Consider the following 23,574-nt stretch of genomic DNA (forward strand, 5'->3'; position numbering starts at 1 on the left):
ACCCATTTTATACATGAAGTATTGTAACCTCTTCTGACTTGCTGCTATGCAGAAGCCCTCCAAAACTCATTAATTGTCCCTGCTGAAGTATATGAAACTGTCAGAGTGCAGTCCCTTACTAGTCAAGTTGTCTTGGGGAGTGAGTAGATTCCCTTTTTCTATTGCGTCGTCTTGGAAGTATTTGTTCTTGGCTTTTAAAATCTGTTTAGACACTAAAATTGGTTTGGATTTCAACATTATATGTGTAAGCGAGAAACATATCTAGCACCCACTTTTGTAACTGAACAAAGCTTTCATTTCCAGAACCTGACTGCTACTCAGCATGTGGGAGAAGTGTGCTCTGACAACTTGGGCTGTTTTTTGAGGACTTCTGTGATCTCACTGAAGGGTTTTAATATTGATTAATCACTAGTGTTATGGTTGTGTTTTGATGATAGTCACTTAGGAGATGGGTGTTAGGCAACAAGTTGAAAATTACTGTGAAGTAATTTTTTTTTTTTAAAGTGGTTCATACATTTAAACTTGAAATCCCAGAGCACGTTTAAAGTGCTAATGCTCATCCTCCTGAAAGCAAGATTTCTGTCTTTCTCAAATTAGCCTCCTTCTGCCCCCAGTTCTCAGCTAATATGGTACATGTAACTTAACCACTGATTTCTAACTGAGGATCATGCTTTTATTGGCTTGATGTTGGCAGAAATTGATTAATGGAGAAATAAAATGTTATATAGTTGCTAATAGGAGAAACTGTTTGCCTTTTGGGAGGATAGATGTATTGCGTTATCAGAGATTTAATATAGTTCTGGATGTTTTTTAGTTGCAAGTGCATGACTGTCAGTGCAGCTGCCATATGTCGTTCTGTGAAGAGTGAGAAGTGAAGGTCCATGCCCATGAGATGTGTTTCCTTCTTGAAAAATATGGTGTGAATGAAAAAATTGACCAAGAAGGAGAGAACTCAGTGAAACAGGAATGTTTTTATTGATGGGTAACAGCTGTGAGATTCAGCATCTCAGTTGTGAGTAACTCCTGTGTTCTAAATAGTTCAGCAGTTTAGCTAAGCAATTAGAATGGGCATGGAGATGCTGGGTAACAGGCGTTGCAGTGTTTTGGAAAGAAGCTTCCCTACCTCGTCTTCTCCACTTGGATCATTGCTAGGGAAGATACAACATCAGTAATTTCTTAAGTTCAGGGACAAACAACAGTGGAATCAGTGTCTATTGGTAGTTTAAGAAGTTAGGTGATGTATTATGGTAGTCTGTCTAGCTTCGAGGCTGTCAGATTAAGTAGCTACTGTTTGGTGCATCAGAAATGGGAAACTAATTTAAATGACGGAGTTATTAGTTACCTGGGACTGAATTCAGTCCAAGCTGCAGATGCCTAGCTCAAAAAGTTGAGGAAGCTGGCTGGACAGTCTCCTGGCTCCAGCAAAAAGAAGTTTGTTGTAAGCACTGAAATCTTCACTCTAGTTCTCAACACTGTTAAAAGATTTCAGTGTGTTCCGTAGCCCTGTTTCATTTGTATCAGTTATCATAAAAGGTGGTATGTCTTTTGTGAAATAACAGATGGACACTACTTTTCTAACCAAGTATAAATGATTGGACTATATTGCCGTCATAGGTTTGAAATAGAGGCACTACATGGATTTCTATCTTGTAGATGTTCCTTGGATCGCTGCTTTGTTGATGTATACTGTCTCCTTGCCTCTCAGATGGAACTGTCTTTAAACTTGTTTTAGTTGGCTTCAACTCTGAAATTAAAAAAAAAAAAAAAGCTTTTATAGTACTGCTCTGGACCTTACCTGTAAATTCACTCCACTTTAATGCTGTTAGTTCCTTCAGTGTTTTAGAAGATGTGAGGGGAAGCTTAGTTTTGTCCTGGTTGTGAAGAAGGCATAAGGAATGGGTTTGAGACATGGAAAATTAACAGTTCATCTTTAGGTAAAGTACTATGTCATGGCCATATCAATAATCTCAAATTCCCTGATTATCAACAAGGGCTATATTCATACCAGGCTAATAGCATGGAGCTGACTCTCCTGTTTTAAGTGAATGAAATTGAGTTAGATACTTATTGTAGGCAGAAAAAGTGATTTAGCCTGTTTCTTAGTAGAGCATCTTGGATGTTGTAGAAGAATTTAATAATCTCTCCTGTATGTGATGCAGTTAACAATCCTAGAGATACCAAAGAACAGGGGGATTTTTCCTTTCAAGCAGACAGATGTTGAAGTGGCTTTGTTGGATTTTCTTAGTTGGATTGTTTGGGTTTTTTTAACTAATGCTTCAATTATTATTTACTAAAAAGATTATAAATACATAGAAATTCTTCTTTCATTGTATCTTCCACTCCTACAGAAAATCCATTCTATATGGAGGTATTACGAAGAGTTACTAGTGTATGTACACCATGTTATTAACACATAACTGCTGCTTCTGTAAATGCAGATGCCTAAAAATGTAGGTACTGAATAATTAAAAAAAATAAATCTGATACCATTTATGTTTTTTGGTAGAATCATAGAAGGGTTAAGGTTGGAAGGGACCTTAAAGATCATCAGGATCCAACCTCCCTGCCACAAGCAGGGGCACCTCACGCTAGACCAGGCTGCACAAAGCCTCATCCAACCCGGCCTTGAACACCTCCAGGGAGGGGGCTTCCACAGTCTCCCTGGGCAACCTATTCCAGCACCTTACTACCCTCATCGTGAAGAAGTTCTTCCTGATACCTACCCTCCTCCCTTTCAGTTTAAAACCATTCCCCTCTGTTCTATCGGTACCCTCTCTGGAGAAAAGCCCCTTCCCAGCTTTCCCTGTAGAGGGGTTTTTTACTTCTTAGTAAGGACAGGTACTCTGTTTTTTTGATGTCAAGTATGAGGCTTAGAATTTGTTTAATAAACCCTTCACTTAGCCTGCCCCTAGAAAGTTACTTTATAAGTAACCTTAAATCAAACACACATGCAGTCTTCCCCAGAGGAAAAAAGACACACACAAAATCTTAATTTAAAATAAATAACTTTTAGGTTTTGATAGCAACAGCTTTTGAATATGTTCAGAGTGCAGCCTGTGATGTAACCTAAGATTGCCAAAAGAGGCATGGCTGGCTGGTGAGGAGGGCATTTGAAAGGGAAGGTGGCAGCTGGCTTACCTGGATGCTCAGAAGCAGACTGGGACTCCTGACAATCCCAATGGACAAATCCGATAGACAGCTGTTACTATTGCTACTGCCTTTCAGACATCTTTTGATTAAGATGGTCCAAATATCTCTCTTGCTTAATTACTCTCTTTTGGGCTTTTGAGTAATTTGAAGAGCTGTGCAGAATGTGTTTGGGTGCTATGGAGATATGATAGCAGTTGGTGTTAAGTCCTTCCATTAGCATCCGTTACTCTGAGATGTGAAGATGTGGGCTTTAGGGAAATAAAAACAAAACACCTCCCTAACAGTTTTACAAGGGTCAAGTGGTAGAAAATCAGTCTATCAAGCTAAGTCTTCATGTATATTAGAGTGGTAAGACACCAAAGCTTCTCAAATCCAATATTTTTCCTCAGTGACTCCTTGTCCACGCTTGGCACAGTGGTGTGCAGTGCCCGAGGGGACCTGGTTCTGATGACTGGTTGTTACTGAGGTGGGACATTTCATTGCTTGCTTTGCTTGAAGCTACAGTCTGAATTCAGGACATAACACACATTTTTTTCGAGGTGATATGCCATCTTGCTTTTCTTTCAAAACAAGATTCTGAGATCACTTTTTGAAAACACAGAGGTATATGTGGATGTTGAGTGCTGAGCAGGGTAGGGGAGAGTGAATCATGATCTTACCTGCTCCAGATTTTTGGATGATGCTTTGTGGTTGGATACAGTAATGTAAAAGGTACTGTAAAAAGCTGATTGGGAAAGCTCATTGTGGAGGTTTAATTAGTGGCAGCAGGCAGTTCATCATCCCTTTCAAGTACTTTTAAGTCCTTTTACTTTCATAACTAGTTTTATATAGTATATATAACTTAGGGGTGGGGGCAAGCAGCTAGATTTATTGCCTTGCAAGCATCATTCATAAGACAGTTACCATAGTCTCAGCTGTAGGTCTAAATAATACTTGCTTATATAGCATAAGCATTTAATCTGCCACTAATTCATGTGACTCCTAAATCAATTGATCTAAAGGAGAGTCTCATCCATGTTTTTTCCTCACCTATGTACTGTATTATTGGGTTCAGGTTATATAAGTATTCACATGCAAACTTAGGAAGAAGACAGGCCATCAGCATAGTTCTTAATATGCTAAGGATGCTCTAATAATGCTATTTACTGTTTGCTTTTTAAGTAAAACAGTGGAAGAGTTAATGCTTCTGCTCTTTTAATGGCTGTTGTATTCTGAATGAGCCTTTTTGTAGAGGTAAAGTAAAATGTGGAAATGTTTAGTGCTGGAACTTACAAGTTCTTTGTAACTTATCCAGTATCTCTCTCTTTTGTAAGCAAAAGAGTACATTTTTAGCTGTTGGAGTTTATTTACCTTTGACTAGCAGGTTTCTGACCCTTGACAGAAAGATTTTTCCTAGTAGTGTTTCTGTGTTGCACTGTAGCTTAGATAAAACAGTAGCTCTAGTAGGTCTTGTTCTGACAACCAGACTTCGAATAAAAAGTGAAATAGCTCTAAACTTGGCTGGAAACACAAATTTGTATGGTAGCAGTCCATGTAGTACCTTGATTGAGAGTCCTGAATTCTGTTGTTCTGAGATCTTTGCTACTGAAGTGGTTTTGCTTGTTATTTTTTTATGAGCCATTTTATGGGTCAGACTTTGACTTTTTCAGGTATTTACAAACACAGAATAAAGCAATTGCTAGTCCAACCAAGTTTGCAGTATACACTCTTCTAAACTGTAGATGATCTTTAAAGGTCCTTCCAACCCAAACCATTCTGTGATTCTATAAAATAAACCTATTTTTTACACTTGTAAAATACTACTCTAATCTTTTAGTCAGCCTGCTTTGTCCTTTCATTTGCTTGCTTTTTCTACTTAGCCAACAAACAAAACACAAAAAAACTCTCTACACTAAATTTTAGCCTCACAGGTTTCTAGTGAGTAGAAAAAAAAAATATTTTTTTTTTCTGAGGGGAGAGCAGTGTGGGAACATTTATTTTTTATTTTGTGTTTGTTTAAAATTACTTGGAAACTTTTAGTTCTCTGTGGATGCTGCAGCAAGAGTGGTATGTTTGAAAGGTAAATTTAAATGGAATATGAATCATTAGGAACAGTGAAGATAGTGCTTTCTATGATAAAATTAAGTATCGCCCTGCATTTTGAGAGATGGTGGAGCTACCTGCCATGAAATGGAACCAGTTTCAAAGTTTGTTTTCAGATGAGTCAAAGTTGCCTTTCACATCTTATCCATGAATGCAGCACTGCTCTTCTGTGTTCATTATCAATCTCTGAAAAGCATGTGGAGAATTGAAGGTAGCTCAAGAGCTTTCCTGTTGGGCATAGAAGATTTTGTGGTAGATGAATGTCAGTTGCTTCTACTGCTTGCAGTAGCTTGAGTGACTGTGCCTGTGGGTGCTGGGTCAGTAATGATCTTTGACTTGCAAGCAACTTCCAAGTTCTTCCAAGATCTTGATGAGAAGGGGAATGAGACTCCATAGTTTTAAAACTTTAGATCACAAATGTTTCCCTGGAAGACTTTTGTTTGTTTGAACATAACCACATTGGAGTAATTTTAGAAGTATGTACCCATTAAGCAACACACTTAAAAAACCATCCCAGCTAGTTAATCTTCTTTACAAAGAAGAAACTGGAGGCCCACAAAAGTTTTGCACAAGAAAATTTCTTTCTCTTCTTTTTGAATCTCCCTGCTGTTGTAGAGGAAAACTATTCCAGCTCAGTCCTGCCTGGAAAGAAAAGCCACACTGCATACCTTGCATGATGAGCATGGCACTCCTCTGCCCCCACTGCAATCTATAACTTTTGGCACCACTGCTTATACTGTGTAGGCATCCTTTCCTATCTAAGTGAACTTCAATGCAGGAGTTTGTTTGCTCTTACATGTCTTAGTCTTATATGGTGGGAGCTGTGGAGAGCTTCAAACTCCTTCCTTTGGCATTCTCCATTGCAGCGAACAACTTGTTATAGTCATTATGTTATGTTGCAGTCTGAATAACCACTGATGGTAACTATAAGCTAGACATTATGTTATAAAAAATAAAATAATTATCGTGCTTCATTTTTTTTCCATGAAAGAACCTACTTCCATTGCACAGGCCAAGAATAAACCACCTGTTTTGGTGTATCCTTCTTAATAATAACAATAGGATGTTCAAGAGTACTATCTTAACTTTGTTAAAGAAGCAAAACCCTCAAATTTAAATAGTCCAATAAAAAGTAGTTATGGAAGGCCTTTTTGCTGCCTGTCCTGTGTCTCAGCTGTCCCCCATATTCTGCAGGACATTATCGGACCTATGTAATGGTTGAGGCAGTGAATTAAGGTTCCCGAAATCTATTGATTCCATCTTCTGCATGGTGTCCTGCAGTGTACTATCTTTCTCCACTCTCCTCTGTCCCCTAGCCTTTTTCTTTATGTTGGAATTTAAATTAGTGAAATAATTTAAAACTTTTAATATATAGTCTATTGCATATGATAAAATACGTAACTAGTCTGGTGCTACAGGTCTTGTTTTTCTAAGAGAAAGTTAAGATTTGTGAAATCCAATAGATCATGTGACTTCATTTGGAATACTTTATTCAAAAATTGATTTTTTTTTTCTAAAAAACAAAAGATAATTTGTAATCCTTTCATAATGTAGTATGTAATATTTTTTTCTTTGCTTAAAGGTTCAAGACAGGATGCTTAAGCGTATTGGGCAAAACGTATAATCAATCCTGGAAGTTGAGTGAGGGCTTACATCAAGATGTAGGTTGATTCATCTTGTCACACATAGAGAGCGTAAGGGAGAACTACCATTTTGTTCCACAATCCTGAAATATGTTCTGTTTAGTTCTGTGAAAACTCTGGCTTTTCACTTTTGGATGTATAAGGTGTATTTATCTTCAGAGAAATGAGTGTGGATGTGTGGTTCCTGTGCAAGCACAGACTGATCTACCAGTATTTATGAAGAACACATGTACAGGAAAATGACTCTTAAGTACAAGTCATAAATTGAAATGATTATAGAATATACGTGGACAAATATACCATGTGTGGTAGCGGTAGACTGTAATTTCATCAAGTGGTTTTTCAGACTTCATAAACTATGAATGAAACATGATTGTATTGGCCTTATAACAGGTAAAGTAAAATACAGGGTCTGGCTACTTTAAAGCGCTCATAATTCTATAGCTGGAAATAGCCTTTTGGGAGACGATTAAGTCTTAAACCTGCCCGTGATTAAAAAAAAATACATTTTAGTGAAAATCACATGTTCCGAAACCCTGGGAAACGTTTGAGTATCCACCTCATGAATTTTTACAATTCCCAGCTTTCTGTGTGTAAACACCGCCAGCTACGTTCGGCCACAGCAACAGGCCCTGCTTGCCTTCGAGCTGCGCCGCCTCGCCTCTTCGGCTGTTGTTTACAACGTGTCGGTTGTTGGTTTGGGTTTCTTTATTGTTTTGGTTTTTTTTCCCCGCGAGTGGGCCCGTGCGTGGCTTTGTTCCCTCCCGGGCCAGGCTCGGGCCCGGCGCTGCCGAGGGAGGGAGGCTGAGGCCGCCCGCCCGGGGCCGCCATGCGCGCCGGGCCCTGCCCGGGCCCTGCCGCTCGCTGCGCCGACCTCTGCCCTTCTGCGCCACTCGGCCCGTCTTTGTGCTCAAGTTTATCCGCGCTGGATACGTTTCTCTCCCAATCGCATGTGCCGGGAGCCCGGCGCAGCGAACGTCTATCAATGATTGTCAGCGGCGGGCCTGGGCTGGGGGAGGAGGGCGAAGGAGCCGGGAGCGGGGCCTGCGGGAGCGGGGCCCCTGCGCGACCCTCCGCACCGCACCGCGGCCGGCCGGCCGGGCCGCAGCCTCCCCCGCCGCCTGGAATAAGAACAGGGATAAGTCCCGGCCTCTCAGATCCTTTTTAGATGCAAAAGAATGTAGGAAATGGCCAGAGCAGTTGGTTAATCAGTGACGACTGCGGCAGGGGCACAGAAAGCACGGCCCTTCGCAGGAGCCCTCAGTTGCGCGGGGTGTTTTTTTTCAGCGCCTCAGCGGGTCGCCGCCGGCCCCTCCTCTTGAGTCCCCGGGCCCGGTTTAGTGTCAGCTTTATAAGAGAATGCCATTGCTGGGAGACCTCTCGGTGACGGATGGCAGCAGTAGAAGCCTTCTCCCTGACACCAGCTCCCCCCCGGCCCGGCCCGGGCTTCGCGGTGTCCCGGGGCGGCAGCCGGCACCGAGCCGCGAAACCTTCCCGGCCCATCGACACCGACATCGCAGCAGCTACATGAGCTGCTGGTGGGAGCGCACGGCGGTGGCAAAGCTCTCTGTCCCACCGAGTCCAAAACTCTGTCGGCTGTAACAGCTGCCCTTGCGTTCAGACCTCTCGGCCTGACGTTAAATGTTGCTGTTCCCCTTTGCGGAGCTATTTGCAAGATAAAACCGCTATCAAATAGTTTAAAAAGTATTCCTGAAATATTTTTGTGACTGCAGTTGTTTCTCTTACTTATCTAGCACTATTTTTAGATAAACCTCTTCCTCCTCCTCCTCATATCTGTATTTTAAACTTAAGTTGGGAGGGAGGGTGGTCGTATGACCAAAAAAGGCCTCTTAAAATTCCAGACTACATAACAAAAGCAAAGTGTTTCTGGCTTAGGCTGGTCCATGCTTCTCCCACCTCATGCTTGTAATGTACTTAAATGTAAAGTATAAAACCCATTTATTTATTTTTTCTTTTAATTTTTTCTGGTTATCTCATGAGAAAAAATCTCCCAATACCTGTTTGTGATAAATGGCTGTAAGCCTTCCCCTTCTGGAGAGGGAAAAAAAGAAACTGAGATTTCTTATTGAATGTTTATGGGTGGTGACTTAAAATTAACAGTTCTATTAGAACAAGAGTTTGCAGCCCAACTGGTAGGGCAAACGCAGAAGTCCCTTGCAACAGGAGCGTGTGGTGTAACTGCAGGGCTCGGTGGGCTTGCATCAGAGTGCTCCTACGTGATGCTGTTGTGGTCTAGTATCAGAGCTCCTGTGAACTTGAATGACGTAGGATATTGTTTCCAAATGTGTGGCACAGGCTGAACTCTAGCTGGTCATTCCTGCATCAGCTGCTTGACAGCAACAAGCTGCCAAATATTCGAAGGCTGTTGTGCCCTCAGTTGCCTCTGTAAAAGCCTGTTCTTTGCCAAAGTACATCATGCATTAAGGCAATGAAATGTGGTCTGGCTTCTGCTTAGCTGTTGTATGGGAAACTTAAAATTTCAGGCGTTTCTTGCCCAAACGATGTTGCTGGGTAGCATTCACAGTGTTTTGCTGACTGCACATACGCAAAGACTGACTTCTGAGAAAGGACATGTGAGGTTTTCACCCCACCCCCTCCCCAGTTCGTAGTCTAACAAGATACTGGCTGTCTTAAATTTGCCACTGCATATTTTTGCAGGCATGTTTCTGTGAAGAATAACTGAATTTTACTAAGATAGATGTGAAATTAAACTTTTCAGAAATGTTTATACCGTATTTGCTGACTCTTCCCACTGAAGGCAGACTTTTCCTGAAGTCATTCCTGAGGTCATTCTTTTCATCCTTGTAAGTCTTGTCTCCCTTTCCCGGGGCAGGGGGGTGGATGAGATTCCTGGTATCCTTTGATCTGATACGAAAGTATACAGACTTAATTTTTAACACAGCTGTAATGTGTGAAGTGTGTACTAGGAAAGCATTCTATAGAAAGAAAAAATAAAAAACATGTCTAGGTGTTCAATAACCAGTTTTCTTCGGAAGTTACAGCCAGAAATGACATTGCAGTCACTTAACAGATCTGCTCTTCTATTTAGGCTGATCTGTACATGGGAGGAACATATCATGCATGAAGGGTTGTTTGTGACAGCAATGAGAACTAAGCATTAAACATGCAGGAGGCTAGGCTTGCTTCCCACGGACATGGTTAGCCACTTGCATAACTGTCCTGGCATTGGCAGTGCTATTTGCTCAGGACGTAGAGGAGCTGAAAGGTAGAAGTCTCATCAAGAGTCTTCCCCAATTTGAATGTCTGGGCATGACTCCTCTGAAGTTGTCAGGGTGTTATCTGTGATTATGAAGTTTTTGGTGAATGTTTTATTTTATGAACAAAGTTAGAGGAAGAATGTGACTTTAATTGCTGCCATTTGTGTCACTACTTCCATGTGGCAAATGCTTGAATTACTACCCTTAACAACCAGCAGGGACTTAGCAATTTTGAAAAGCAGTTTAAATACGCAATGCTTAAATGCAGATTTGGTAGCCTAATATTTAATCCTACATTTTGAGGCTCCAGGCTTAAAATGACCTTTAGCATGGCTTTGTTTTTTAACATGAGAGGTTTTTTAGCCTAGTTCTTCAAAACAGTATGGTATTTGCAGGGTTTGTTGTGTTGTAGGTGCACAGTTCTGTTATATGAAGAACTGTTTTGTTTCTGTCTGTAAAGTATTTGTTTTTCTGTGATACCAACTGATAGTTATAAAAATACCAACCCTGCATGACACATCTCACTTGAAAACTTGAAGCAGTCATTATTAGCTGTCTTCTCATGTTCTTTTTATTCCTTTTACTTTCTGAATGGCCATCAAGAAATGCTGTTAAACTTCTTGTATAGAAGGATCAATAACTGAATCGAGGAACCTGTTTGTTTACAAAAAGTTCTTCTGAACAGCACAATGTGAGGATGGCCCTGTGGGGAGGGCATGTGCATCTGTTTGCTGCCCTTGCTGCTTCCTGCTCTTGACTGCCTGGATCTGCTGCTTTGGGAGCAAGACTAATGAAGTTCAGATTTTAGTGTTTGCAGCCCTAAATCAGGTTATGCGTATGCAGCAGCAAATTTAGTTCCACTCATAAAAGTGGGAAGTTGCCCAAGGCTACCGAGTCCATGTAGCTCTGAAATATTAAGTTCAGCAATCGTTAACTACTACTTAAATTTGAGATCTAGCTGTTGAGGACTGGAATGTTGCAGTCTTGAGTAAATATAAGCTTTGTCTGTTTAGACAACAGGATTGTTAAGCAATTGACTGTGTCCTGGTAGTTTGGGTAGTACCATTGCTTTGAACAGAAATAGGTTGTCTAGGCAGTCTTAAAGAAGTATATTCGTTGACTCTTTAGTTCAGTCTTATTGGTGCAGTGTTTCATGTTCAGGAACAGAATAGCTGTAAAATCATATAGCAGAATCTGTATAGTTTGTTTAAGATAACTTAAAAAAAAGTTTACTGTCTTCACATATTCCTACTTTTATTCAGCAATCTGCCTTTCTAAATGTTCAGATACTCTATCCTGAAAAATAGTCATTACTTCATGAATGTCTTTTAGTTTTAATTTTATGGTATAGTGAAGCTGATGATGCACAAACTCATATTTTTAAACTATTTAATAAACAAACCCAACAAAACCAACCACCTTTAAGCTGAGTTTATCATGATCTGCTTTTATGGGGAAGATAACACTGGGGCTTAGTGAATATTTTAGCTGGAATTGTTGCTTGATGCGGGTTCTACCTTGTGTGGGGCTTTTTGTTGGTTGGTTTTGGGTTGGTTTTTGTTCGTTTGTTTTGTTGGGGTTTTTTATGAACCTTTAGGATTTAAGCAGAGAAGATACATTGCTTGTAATGGAAGAAGCAGAGAAAGGATTGCAACTTAAAGTGAGACCATGACACTCATAACTGGCTTAACTGACTAGAAGACATCTATCCTGATAGCATAGAAGGTTGAGAGCTTGTTAGGTAGTTCCAGTTCTGACTGTTTTCAAAACATGGGTTAATTTATTTTGATCAGCCTGTAGCTGCTACTGTCTGTCATTCTTCAACATAGGCTATTATCCATATATTGCCGTGAAGGTGTGACTTTTACTTAGGGAAGCAGGAAAAGGTTTGGCGAGAGCAAAACTGACTGTAAAAGACTGGTCATTAAATTTAAAGCTAAACTTAAATATGAAGAAATACTGCTACAGTTTTGAGATACCCTCACAGACACGTTTTCATTCTGTGTTTCAAACCCGTTAGCTTTAGCATCAACAGCTCAAATATGAAACCAATTCACACTTCAGATAGAAATACAGAACTAAAATAATAGATAGTGGCAAACAGCATTTTCACTCATAATTTGGAGGATGGATTTGTTTGTGTGCAAACTGAATCATAAACATAGAAGTTACTTCTGTTTTGCAAGAGCATGTTCTCAGGAAGCCAGTTGTGTGCTAGATTCCACAGTAGGTCTCCTTCACTGTAAAGGACAGTCTTTAGGTCAAAACAAAATGGGATCAAGTCAGCTGGGCAGAAATAAGGTGTGTTTAATTAAACAAAACCCTTCCCTATTTCAGTTTGATTTTCTAGGTATGGTAGCAGGTTCTAACTACTCTTAGCCAATGCTGACTGTTACGGGTGGCTGACTCTGGTCTGAATTTTATTGGAAGCCTGGCAGTTGAAAAACAGTAAATTAAGCAGTGTGATTGAAATGTATGCTTGATGCTTGCAACCCTGTTTCTGGGGATGCTCTGTTAGCTTGTCTATAAGATATAGCAAAGTGAGAAATCCTCTTATGTAGATTTCAGTTATTACTATTGCAAAGTTTCATTAGTGCTTCAGGAGAGTAGAGCATACCCTTCTTCAAAAATGTTTTTTAGTAGGTGTGATTAATGCAACAAATGAGTGGACTTTTGTACTTCTTCATAATTCTGTGGCTGTAAATAGGTTGGCTGGTGGGTGAGATCCTCTACTTGGCTCAAGTTTTGTATTGCATAGATTACAACAGTGATTGGGAGGTAGCAGTGTCTGTGCACTGTGTCTGTCAGCATTTCCAAGCGAAGAGACTATTCTGTTAAGCTTTGCCAGTTCCTGATGTGTGCATCAACAGAAGCAGCAGTGTCAGGAGTGCTCAAGCAATCTTAAGTCACTGGAGGGATCTTCACCGTGACAGAGTGGTCTGCTCTAGAGCAGTCTTAAAACAGAAAGCTTGTTTTGGGGAAGGAGGCTCCTTCTCACCTCTTTGTTGTAAAATCCTTACGAGATGCTTTAGTAAACTTACTGAGATGGTAAATATTATAGGTAGCTCCTGAAGAAAATTAAATCAAAAGAAATAGATATATGAAGATGGCTCATAGGATTTTGCCCTCAAGTGATTTAGAAATATCAGTGTTAATATCCCAGCCGAGCACTAAAGAGATTTAAGAGTGTGGCTTTAAAGGTGACATTCAAATGCTATTTTAAGAGGAGTGATAAATGCTTGTGTTTTTCCTCTTGCCCTCTGCTTCATGCTGTAGAAGGTCCTCTTGACAATGGCTACAAGCAGTTCAATAAATGTGCTGATATTTTCTCCCTAAAACTTGTCTGGGACAAATTGCCTTCAATTAAAATAGTCTGGCCTGGCATTGTGCATACAAAGTGACTGAAAGCATCCCTCCTCTGCAACAAAACGTGAGGTCTGAAACTATACACATGTAAATCTTCTTTGGTCACTGATTAAGGGCAAGTTGGTATCAGCACGTACAGTTACTACTAATTTATGGCAAATGTACAGAAATAGTTGGTTTTAGTTGCTCTGTGTAATGGGCTTCCTTGACTATCGTCTTGAAGTTTATTTTGACATACAAGCCACAGCGTTTAAAATTCTGATACTATGAATGAAAGACAGCAATAGACTAGTGTTGTTCATAATAAACAGAAGCAAACAAAATCTTTCAAGTTTTTGTGGAGAGAAGACAGGGGAGACATGTCAGAATATGCAAGTTTTCCCTGTGAACAACCTAAACGGGAACTTTTCTGAATGTACTGTTAATGTGTGTTGCTTTTTCCTTTTTTTTCCCAAGTTCAAGTGTGTACCTTGTTAGTTTAGCATTTAATTATTTAAATTATTTTGCCGTTATTAATTCTCCTGAATGAGTTTTTGAGGTTGTAGTTCTGGAGAGAACAAAACTTCAGTGTGGCCTTCTAAATTGCTGTAGTTGCATTTAGGAGCACGATTGCCTGAAGAGAAATAATGAACTGCAGTGAGAGTGTTCCTCGATTATTATAATGAGAGAAATTAGGGTATGGATTGAGAAATCTACCCTATTGTACAACTAAACTTTTGAATTTAATTTTCTTACACAAATTGAGCATATTGTTTTGTTTAAAGGGGGAGAAGTATCATGTCTTTCAGTTTACAACTTCATTAAATTATAATAGGATAAATTGTGTGATTTAAAAGCATTTTTTTTCTTCTTCCTAAATATTAAATCTTGGCGTTTGATAAGTTCTAGAGGGTCAGCTCTCAGTGCATTGGGGAAAAACCTGTTGTCCGTTTAACTAACTTGAGTCTGTCGTAGGACTTGGTGCTTCTGCTTGCTCATCTGATTACGCAGCTCAAGGGAATAAGGTTAAGGACATGCTGTTGGTAACTGGAGCGTTTTCAGGGCTTTAGTTCGGCAGATGGGCTGCTTGGCTATATTCATACATCTGCCTACCTGCTGTGGCAGCTGCTGCTGCTGCATGTTGTGTTCTTTTGTTCTGTTCCAACCAAGAAAGGAGCACTAGGAAGTGTAGTGAATGGATTAATTTAAGGTTAAGGCTAGTGTTTTCCTTGCTTCCTAACTCTCTATCATAATAAAGCTTCTGATAATGAATCCTTCGTAAAGTGAAATAGATTTTTAAGATGTATTCCAGGGGCTGAAACTAGCAAGCATTGTCTAAAAAACAGTCAAGCATGTTTTCTTTATATTGCCTGATGTTACTTATTTCAATATCTTTCTCTCTCTCCCCCTTCCCCCTCTTTTTCTAGGAGCAGTAACCAGACTTTGCCTGACACTGCATGGTCCAAAAGAATTAAGGAAATATGGAATGACATGAAGGAGATTAGTTGAGGATTAAAGGCTTTGAGGACAAAACACCTCTCCGAGGTGAAGCACAGACTAGCATTCTAGTTGTAGCTCCGAGGAGCTGTGTGCTGAAAAAAGATGGCAGATCCAGGAATGATGAGTCTGTTTGGAGAAGATGGGAATATTTTCAGTGAAGGGTTGGAAGGTCTTGGAGAATGTGGATATTCTGAAAATACAGTAAATCCTATGGGCCAGCAAATGCCCATGGATCAAGGATTTCCCTCTTTACAGTCGTCTCTTCATCATCCCCCTGCAAATCAAAATCAAGCCAAGTTGACCCATTTTGATCACTATAATCAATACGAACAGCAGAAAATGCACCTGATGGATCAGCCGAACAGAATGATAAGCAATGCCCCTGGGAATGGTATAGCATCTCCTCATTCACAGTATCACAACCCTCCAGTTCCTCAGGTTCCTCATGGCAGTGGTTCTGGTGGTCAGATGGGAGTCTATCCCAGCATGCAGAACGAAAGACACGGGCAACCCTTCGTAGACAGTGGCTCCATGTGGGGACCACGGGCAGTTCAAGTGCCAGACCAGATAAGAGCACCATACCAGCAGCAGCAGCAACCGCAACCGCAACCAACACAGCCGCCACAGGCACCCTCCGGACCCCCTGGGCAGGGCCACCCTCAGCACATGCAGCAGATGGGAAACTACATGGCTCGCGGTGATTTTTCAATGCAGCAGCACGGGCAGCCGCAACAGCAGAGGATGAACCAGTTTTCTCAAGGCCAGGAAGGCCTCAATCAGGGAAACCCTTTCATTGCCACCTCAGGACCTGGCCACTTGTCTCATGTGCCCCAGCAGAATCCCAGTATGGCACCTTCTTTGCGACACTCAGTCCAGCAATTTCACCACCATCCCCCTGCTGCTCTCCATGGAGAATCAGTAGCCCACAGTCCCAGATTCTCCCCTAATCCTCCCCAGCAGGGTGCTGTTAGGCCGCAAACACTTAATTTTAGTTCTCGGAGCCAGACGGTACCCTCACCTACTATAAACAACTCAGGGCAGTATTCTCGATATCCTTACAGTAACCTTAATCAGGGATTAGTTAATAATACAGGGATGAATCAGAATTTAGGCCTTACAAATAACACTCCAATGAATCAGTCTGTACCAAGATACCCAAATGCTGTCGGATTTCCATCAAACAGTGGTCAAGGACTAATGCACCAGCAACCCATCCACCCTAGTGGCTCACTTAACCAAATGAACGCTCAAACTATGCACCCTTCACAGCCTCAGGGAACTTATGCCTCTCCACCTCCCATGTCACCTATGAAAGCAATGAGTAATCCAGCAGGTACACCTCCTCCACAGGTTAGACCTGGTAGTGCTGGAATACCCATGGAAGTTGGCAGTTATCCAAATATACCCCATCCTCAGCCGTCACACCAGCCCCCTGGTGCCATGGGAATTGGACAAAGGAATATGGGCCCCAGAAACATGCAGCAGAATCGTCCATTTATGGGTATGTCTTCAACACCGCGGGAGATGGGTGGGCACATGAGACCAAATGGTTGTCCAGGTGTTGGCCTTGCAGATCCACAAGCAATACAAGAGCGACTAATATCTGGCCAGCAGCTTCCTAGTCAACAGCAGTCTTTTCAACAGCAAATGCCAACCTGTCCTCCCATGCAGCCTCATCCAGGGATACATCATCAGTCTTCACCACCCCCACATCCTCATCATCAGCCTTGGGCACAGCTTCACCAGTCACCACAAAACACACCACAAAAAGTGCCTGTCCTTCAGGTAAGCTCTTTCCAATAAGTACAAAACATTTTAAATTGCTGTCAATGCGTTCCAGGGTACACAAGATCTGTGGTTTCAAAATGGTTACTCCTGTTTGGTTCCCCTGTTTGTTACTGGTTATGTGGCTTTTTTGGTGCACAGCTGAAGGTAAAATGAGGTTCAGGTAGCTCGCTGTTGTCCTCACAGTGATTTTTACAGGATGACATGAATAAACCAAAATATGATACAGCAGCAGGACAAGCTGAATACCTGCTCTTTCTCGGTATTGGTTCCTTTGAGGAAAAAATGGAAAGCATGTGTGAGAATTGACATTTAAACTATTAATTTTTTGTATTTGCAACTTGGAAAAAGAAGTATGTGTTAATAATGCATTTGTTTTGGCCAGACCAAGGGTTTTCTTTAAATCCTAAGGGAATGTTTTGAGGTTTTAAGTTAAAGCTGAAATTTTCACATTTGAAGAAATTTCTAGGGTGAACTTCCTTCAGCACTAGGTAATGCAACTGGGAAGTGATGGGGCAACAGCTGGTGCACGGAGAAGACAGCAGATATGAATCATAGTCTGAAATAAAATTTTCTGAGGATTAAATGAAATCTTGAATAGGACAGAAGTTTTATTTTACTGAGTCTCTTTATCTGTCGGGTTTAAATGAAAATGTATTGCTTCCATGTAATTTTTCAATTAAAAGCTAGAAACAGTAAAAGATCTTGATCCTCTGTAGCTTAGCTGGTTTGACTACTCACTAGTGTGTTAAGCTTGAGCTGAAAAAATGCCTTTTGGGATCCTTGTGTTTGCCATCGCTTGCCTCTGGCTCTGTGAGTCATCAGTATGAGGTCTTGGTACTGAACGAATAGGTGGTCAAGATATCAGTGGTTTAATTTTATTTTTAAAACCAGTCAGTAATTAATGTTGAGTAGCTCTCCACATAAATATTTGGAGACAATTGTTGGAATGCAGTCACAATGATACGATGCTACAATAAGCTTAATAAATCATAAAAACAGTTGTCCTAGCCAGCATCCCAGGCCTCTGCGGAAAGCAGCTGCTCAGCAGTCCCCTCCACTGCTGCCTGCCGGCTGCTTCTGTTAGTGGCTCTGCACAGCGTGAGGTGGGTCTGGGAATCAGATGTATCTGCTGCAGAGAGGCAGCTGACAAGGAGTGGTAGATGGAGCAGCTCAGCAGCTGGGAGAGGGTTCCACATTCCCTGTGGAAGTGAGGAGGGGGAAGTGCTGGAGGTGCCATAGGGTGGGGAGACCCTGAGAGGGAGTTGGGGACTAGGCTGGTCAAGGGGAAGGACACTCAGTGTCCCTCTGAGAGGGAAAAGGAAGCTCTCCTCTTGAAGAGGAAGAAAAATATCTTCAAAACCCTGTGTCTCTTTCCTGCCACCTTCAAAATTGGTGTGAAATTTTGTACCTGTGTTTGCCCTTCCACTCCCCCTGCCTTGATGCACAAGCTTTGTTTGGAAAACCCAAATTACAGTTCTTGTTTATACGTGGAGTTGTACATTTCTTTTTCAGAGAGCAGCTTTTGACAGTGTATCTTGTGTTATCAACTGTATGGATAGGCAGGGTGAAAAATGAGAAAACTCAATTGTATACAAAAAAGCCCAAGAGAATGAGCAGGTAATTCGAAGGGGACTAATGACAGCACACAAATGAGTAAAGAAAGATCGATGATCAGTAGAAGAAGCAGAAGATGTGGTTTTTACCCTGAAGAGGAGGGCTGACGTCTGGCAGAAAAACCTTGAAACAAAATTGTAGAAATGGTAATGTAAGACTTGTTAGACAGTAAAGGAACAAAAACCAGTGCCAGTAGGATCTTTCACAACCGGTAAGGGTGGGGGTGTGGGAAGGGAAGACTGGAAATCAACTGTGCCCTAAAGCTGTGGTGTTTTTCACCAGCCTTAGTTCCTTGTTTTCATCAAGTTAAACCTCTTTTTGGCAGCAAGAGATGGTTTGGGAGGTGGTGGTTTTTCTTGTAGAATGGACAGGCTTGTTAAATGTTGCTAGGACATTAGTTTCCCTTTAATCACTGAAGAGGGTAAAATGCAGGCAGTTCAGCCCTTAAATGAGCTATGCAACCTATTACAAAATTCTGAACTGTAGATGAATAGCTTGAAAAGGTAAGTGCTGAAACAAAATAATTAGAGGAAAACCACATGATAACTCAAGTTATTTGATTAAAATCAGTAATTCAAACAGTTGTAGCTAGCCAAGTAACTTCTCCGTTATCCTGCTTCTGTTAAGTTTTTAGTTGGTAAAAGTTATTGTTAACATACTCTCCCATTAAGTAATTAGTTTGAGACCTGACTGTAGTAATGAAACTCTTGACAGACAGACATGTCTCCCATGAAAACTGGATGAAATAAATGTTGTTCAACTCAAGGAAAGCTCAGCTCCTCCCCACCCCCTGGGGAAAAAATGCAGATGTGTGAAACCCCTGCTCTCAAGACAGAATAGAGAATTTGTAGCTCTCCTGTCTATGTCGTGGTTTTCCCTTCATGTCAGTTGGCAAAAAACTGTTCACTGAAGAACAGTTATTTAAATGACTGGTTTGTTTTTATTTGTATAAAATGAACCAACAAAATGAATATAGTCAGTGAAATGGAAATCACTGTGCTTTTAAATCAACAGAAGCCATCTTACTAATTATTTTTCAGTGATTTGAAGCTAGCCTTATCATGGGAAGGCTGTAATACTTGTGGTTAACCAAATTACTGTTTTGTTTTTAGATATGTTGGAAGGAGAGTGAAGTTCTTTTACTTTTAACTTGAAAGAAATTGTCGTGTCGATTCTAGGGTTTATTTCTTTTTTGCGTGCAAAACTGCAAATTATTTTGGCTGGGAGATAGAGCTGGTGATTGACAATTCAGCTGGTTCAAATTAATAGCTGAAAACTAGACATGGTTATTAGGACCTTGCTAGCAGTGAGTTCATGGCTTCAATGGAGTTTGATAGATTCAGAAGAACCACCGTAGCACTGGGACATTCAGTCTGTGCTTCGTTTTTTTTAAGCCCCCCTTTGAAATAATCTTCACCAAAGGCTTTTGGAAGAGCCTGTTGGCCATGGGGTGAGGAGATGGGTTCTGCTGCGACTGGGTAATCTGCTGAGGTGTAAAGCAGAGGTGTCAGAACTGACATTCTCCACAAGAGGCTTGGAGTATCTTGATTGTTTTCACAGTGGAGTCATCTGTGTTGGGCTTGCAAGATTGCACTCTCCAAAATACTCATAAATGTTCTGGAAAAGAGTGAAAAGTCAGATGGCAAAGTTTGCTGCTGCTGTTTACACATTAAAAGCTGAGAGCCAAGTTCAGATGTGATGAAGATCCTAATAATGATGAAACTGAACAGTTAGAACAGGTATGTCAGTCGCTTAGTTGTAGACTGTGTGAGTCAAGGCATGGCCAGGGGAGGTCTAGATTGGATATTAGCAAAAATTTCTTCACTGAAAGGGTTATCAAGCACTGGAACAGGCTGCCCAGGGAAGTGGTTGAGTGGTTTAAATACCTCCCTGGAGATGTAGCATGGAGCATAGATGTGGTACTTACAGACATGATTTAGTGGTGGAGTTAGCAGTGTTAGGTTAGCAGTTGGACTGGATGATCATCTTTTCTAACCAAAATAATTCTGTGATTCTGTGGTACCTGGACAGTGAAGTGGCAGGCAAAAACCTCTCCTTAGGAACAGGATCTTGGTATTAGATGGCCATCTGAAAATGTGCTATGACTGTCAAAGAAGTAAAACTGTATGAATTGTTACAGAAGTAGCAGAGAGTAAAACAAAGATTATAATGGTGCTACATGCATGCATGGTGTGCTGATGTGGCAAGTGCCTTGCAGCTCCGGGCCCCTTCCTCAGACCTCAGAAAACACAGTAGTGCTTGAGAAAGTGCAGAGAAGGGTGATGTAGTGGGGAAGGGAAGGAGAGAGATGGTGAAAGCTTGTGAAATTGTGAGTGATGTGGGTGCATGGAGAAGGTGAATGTGAAACAAAGGTTGTTTGTCACCTGTTTTTTTTTTTCCTCCTTGAATTCTTTTAGGTCTGGAAGTAGGTGATCTTTAAGGTCCCTTCCAACTCAAGCCAGTCTATGATTAATTAAATTATCAGATGGTGAGCTCAGAACTGCACATTAAAAAGCTGATCTCTGAGATGTTGTGCAGAAAAATGCATCATCATTTGATAAACCTGACAGCACCACATTTGGCTCAGCAAATCTGTGCCATAAATAAGAAGTGACTGTGTGTTTTTTATTGGGGTACATCTACTGTGTGTGTGTTCAGTTCTTTTACTCTTCCATAGACTTTCAGAGGCAGGTTGTCAGGCCTTTGCAGGACTGATGCTGTGCAGTTGCTCTTATGTATTATTATTTTCAGATAGTTTTTTTAGTGATAGAGTGAGTGTAGTAGTTCTCTCTGCCAAGAATAGGCTATTCTGGGTGTGTTGTTATACATAGCTTATTAACCCACAGCTACTTTGTGGGCTGAAGTTTCGAGTCCTTTTCATTTATCATATTCCACAAATGTGATCTACATTATTTATAGTCAAACATAGGAATACTTGGTTAACAAACAATTATGATACAGCCTCCATTGTCAGCTAATGGTAGAGCTCGATGGTGGGAACTGACTGAAATGTGATACTCAATTGTGGTGTCCAGGTTGTTGTGGAGAAGGAATTCATTTTGTGTGTTTTACCGGTTCACTGCCAGGTTTATTCTACTGGCCTCACTATATGTGGGCATATGACTTTGCTTTAAATCATAACTCATAGCTGTGTTTGGTATGAACACATTCTTTTGAAATTTCCTGCCCCCTCCTTGCAGGGGGGGAGACAGGGAAAGTCCTGCTGAGTCACCAGCTGGGTCACCCCTGTCAAAGGCCCTCCCTGCGTTTTCAAACTCTGTATTGCTGCCTCAGTTTAATTTAAGCTTGGATATACCTGAATGGAGAGGAATATTAATGAAAGCTACTGTTAGTTGGAGTGTTTTGACATAGCATTCTAACCCAGCAGAGAGTGCATGTTAAGTCAGTTACTGCTGGCACTCTAAAATGGAGTTGACTTTCTCCTGGGCATTTAATTGTTTTAATGTCTACGAGTAATAAAAGACTGAATTCTTACTTATCTGCTTTCTGTCTTTGCATAACCACTATCTTTCATTGCATCTCCTATAATTTTATTTGGTAAGAAATGACATCTTTTCAGATGGTTAGGATTTTTTCCATAGATTAATATCCACAAGCAATGTCCTACAGCTCCAGAGATAACTCTTAAGCTTTTTCATACCTTGAGTATTTAGCGTTTTGATTTATTTCCTGTCAATAAGCAGAACAACTAATTTATATATATATATATATATATATATAACAAATAAACACTACTGTGTGCTTTCTGTAGCCTCTACAGAGGCTGTTTCACGTGACTGCTAGCTGGTCTTTGGGGGTACTGTATGTGCTGCATGTTCAGCAAAATCTCATGGCTGCCCCTAGAAATCCTGGTTTTCCTTTTCAAGTGTTCACAGACCAGCAAACTAGTGTATGTTGGCAAGATTGTTGAAGGTGCTAGACTAAATGGACTAAAAATAACAGCATTTAACCTTAATTGATTACATTTGTGTATTATTTTTATATAGAGATAGCATGCGTGTGTGCATTTATGTAAAATATATGTAAAAAACCTAGGCCATATCAGCAGTTGCATGTAGTGATGAAAGTCATGCTGAGAAGAAAAGCCGCCATGTTCATGTAAAAGTAAAAGCTGATAATAGTAAATTTTTCTTAAAAGTTCACGGGCTTCTGTATTTTGTTGAGTTATTGAAGAACTCCTGTATTTGAGCAATGTACGCAGTGTAATTAACTATATTTTTCCAGATAAAAGTAGAGCATTAAAACTACCTTTGGTTAAAGGTATTGAAGTTATTTCACTTCTGTGAAGTAGAAGAGTTTCTTTTGCTGATAACCTGATCAATCCATGAGCTAGTTCACGAGCAGGTTTCTCAAAAGATATATTATTAATATAAAAAACTTTGTCCAACTGAAGTTCATGTTCTAAAAGTCCTTGGATGCATTCCAGTCTAACAGTTAACATTAATGGATGCAAAGGTTTTATTTCTTCCTCACCCTAGAGAAGGGTATATGTACTTTTGTAAATGTGTTACAGTGATTCTGCAGTGAATAGGCCTTTGGGTCAAAGACTTCTTTTTTTGAGGTGGTTTTGCTGTGGATTTTTTGGGTCTTTTTTATTGTTGAGGGGGCACAAGCAACTTCAAGAACACTTCTTCCCTCAGGTGCCATGATTTGACTGTGATGAAAATAATTTGTGCCAGTAAATTATCTGCTCTGGAGTTTTGAGTAAAGCCAGTTTGCATCATTATCATAAAAACACAAGTCTGCATCAGCATACTGATTTTGTAGGCTTAAGAGTTACCAGACTTGTTCTTCAGCATGAATGTGCTGAAAGTTTCTGTGATGTGTTGGTGACCTGAATGTGTTTTTTCTTGAAATATTTTTACATTCATGCTGCTCTTTGGTACTTCAGTATTCTTATCTGGTGATGGTCACTTCCAGTGGGATTTAGCAATCATCTTATTTTTCCATGGCTGAATACATTCTCCTATTTAGTATTTATTTGAAGGAATTTAAATGTTGTTTGAGAAGCCTTTTTCATGACTGAAAACTGATAGCCTAATACAAACCCTCATGTCTGTATCACTAGCAGCCTACAAAACTTAAAAGGATGGAAAACTGGAACAAATGAAAGAAGAAATGTGTGATTTATTTATTTTATTTTATTTACATTTACTTTTTTATTTCTTTAAATACAGTGGCAGTTTTAGTAA

The 23,574-nt window shown here is 40.5% G+C and overlaps 1 protein-coding gene across 5 annotated transcripts in view; it reads left to right on the plus strand.

Moving 5' to 3' along the window:
- The window catches only part of CHD7 (chromodomain helicase DNA binding protein 7), a 132,553-nt gene that overhangs the window by 27,449 nt on the left and 81,530 nt on the right, over positions 1-23,574 (plus strand). For all 5 annotated transcript variants that reach the window (XM_051609748.1, XM_051609744.1, XM_051609747.1 and 2 more), the window contains exon 2: positions 14,887-16,744. In XM_051609748.1, coding sequence (XP_051465708.1) covers positions 15,062-16,744 — 1,683 coding nt within the window. In that variant the 5' untranslated portion in view covers positions 14,887-15,061. The remainder of the gene's footprint in view (positions 1-14,886; positions 16,745-23,574) is intronic.

The sequence above is a fragment of the Apus apus genome, chromosome 2, assembly GCF_020740795.1.
Source record: "Apus apus isolate bApuApu2 chromosome 2, bApuApu2.pri.cur, whole genome shotgun sequence".
Classification (NCBI taxonomy): domain Eukaryota; kingdom Metazoa; phylum Chordata; class Aves; order Apodiformes; family Apodidae; genus Apus; species Apus apus.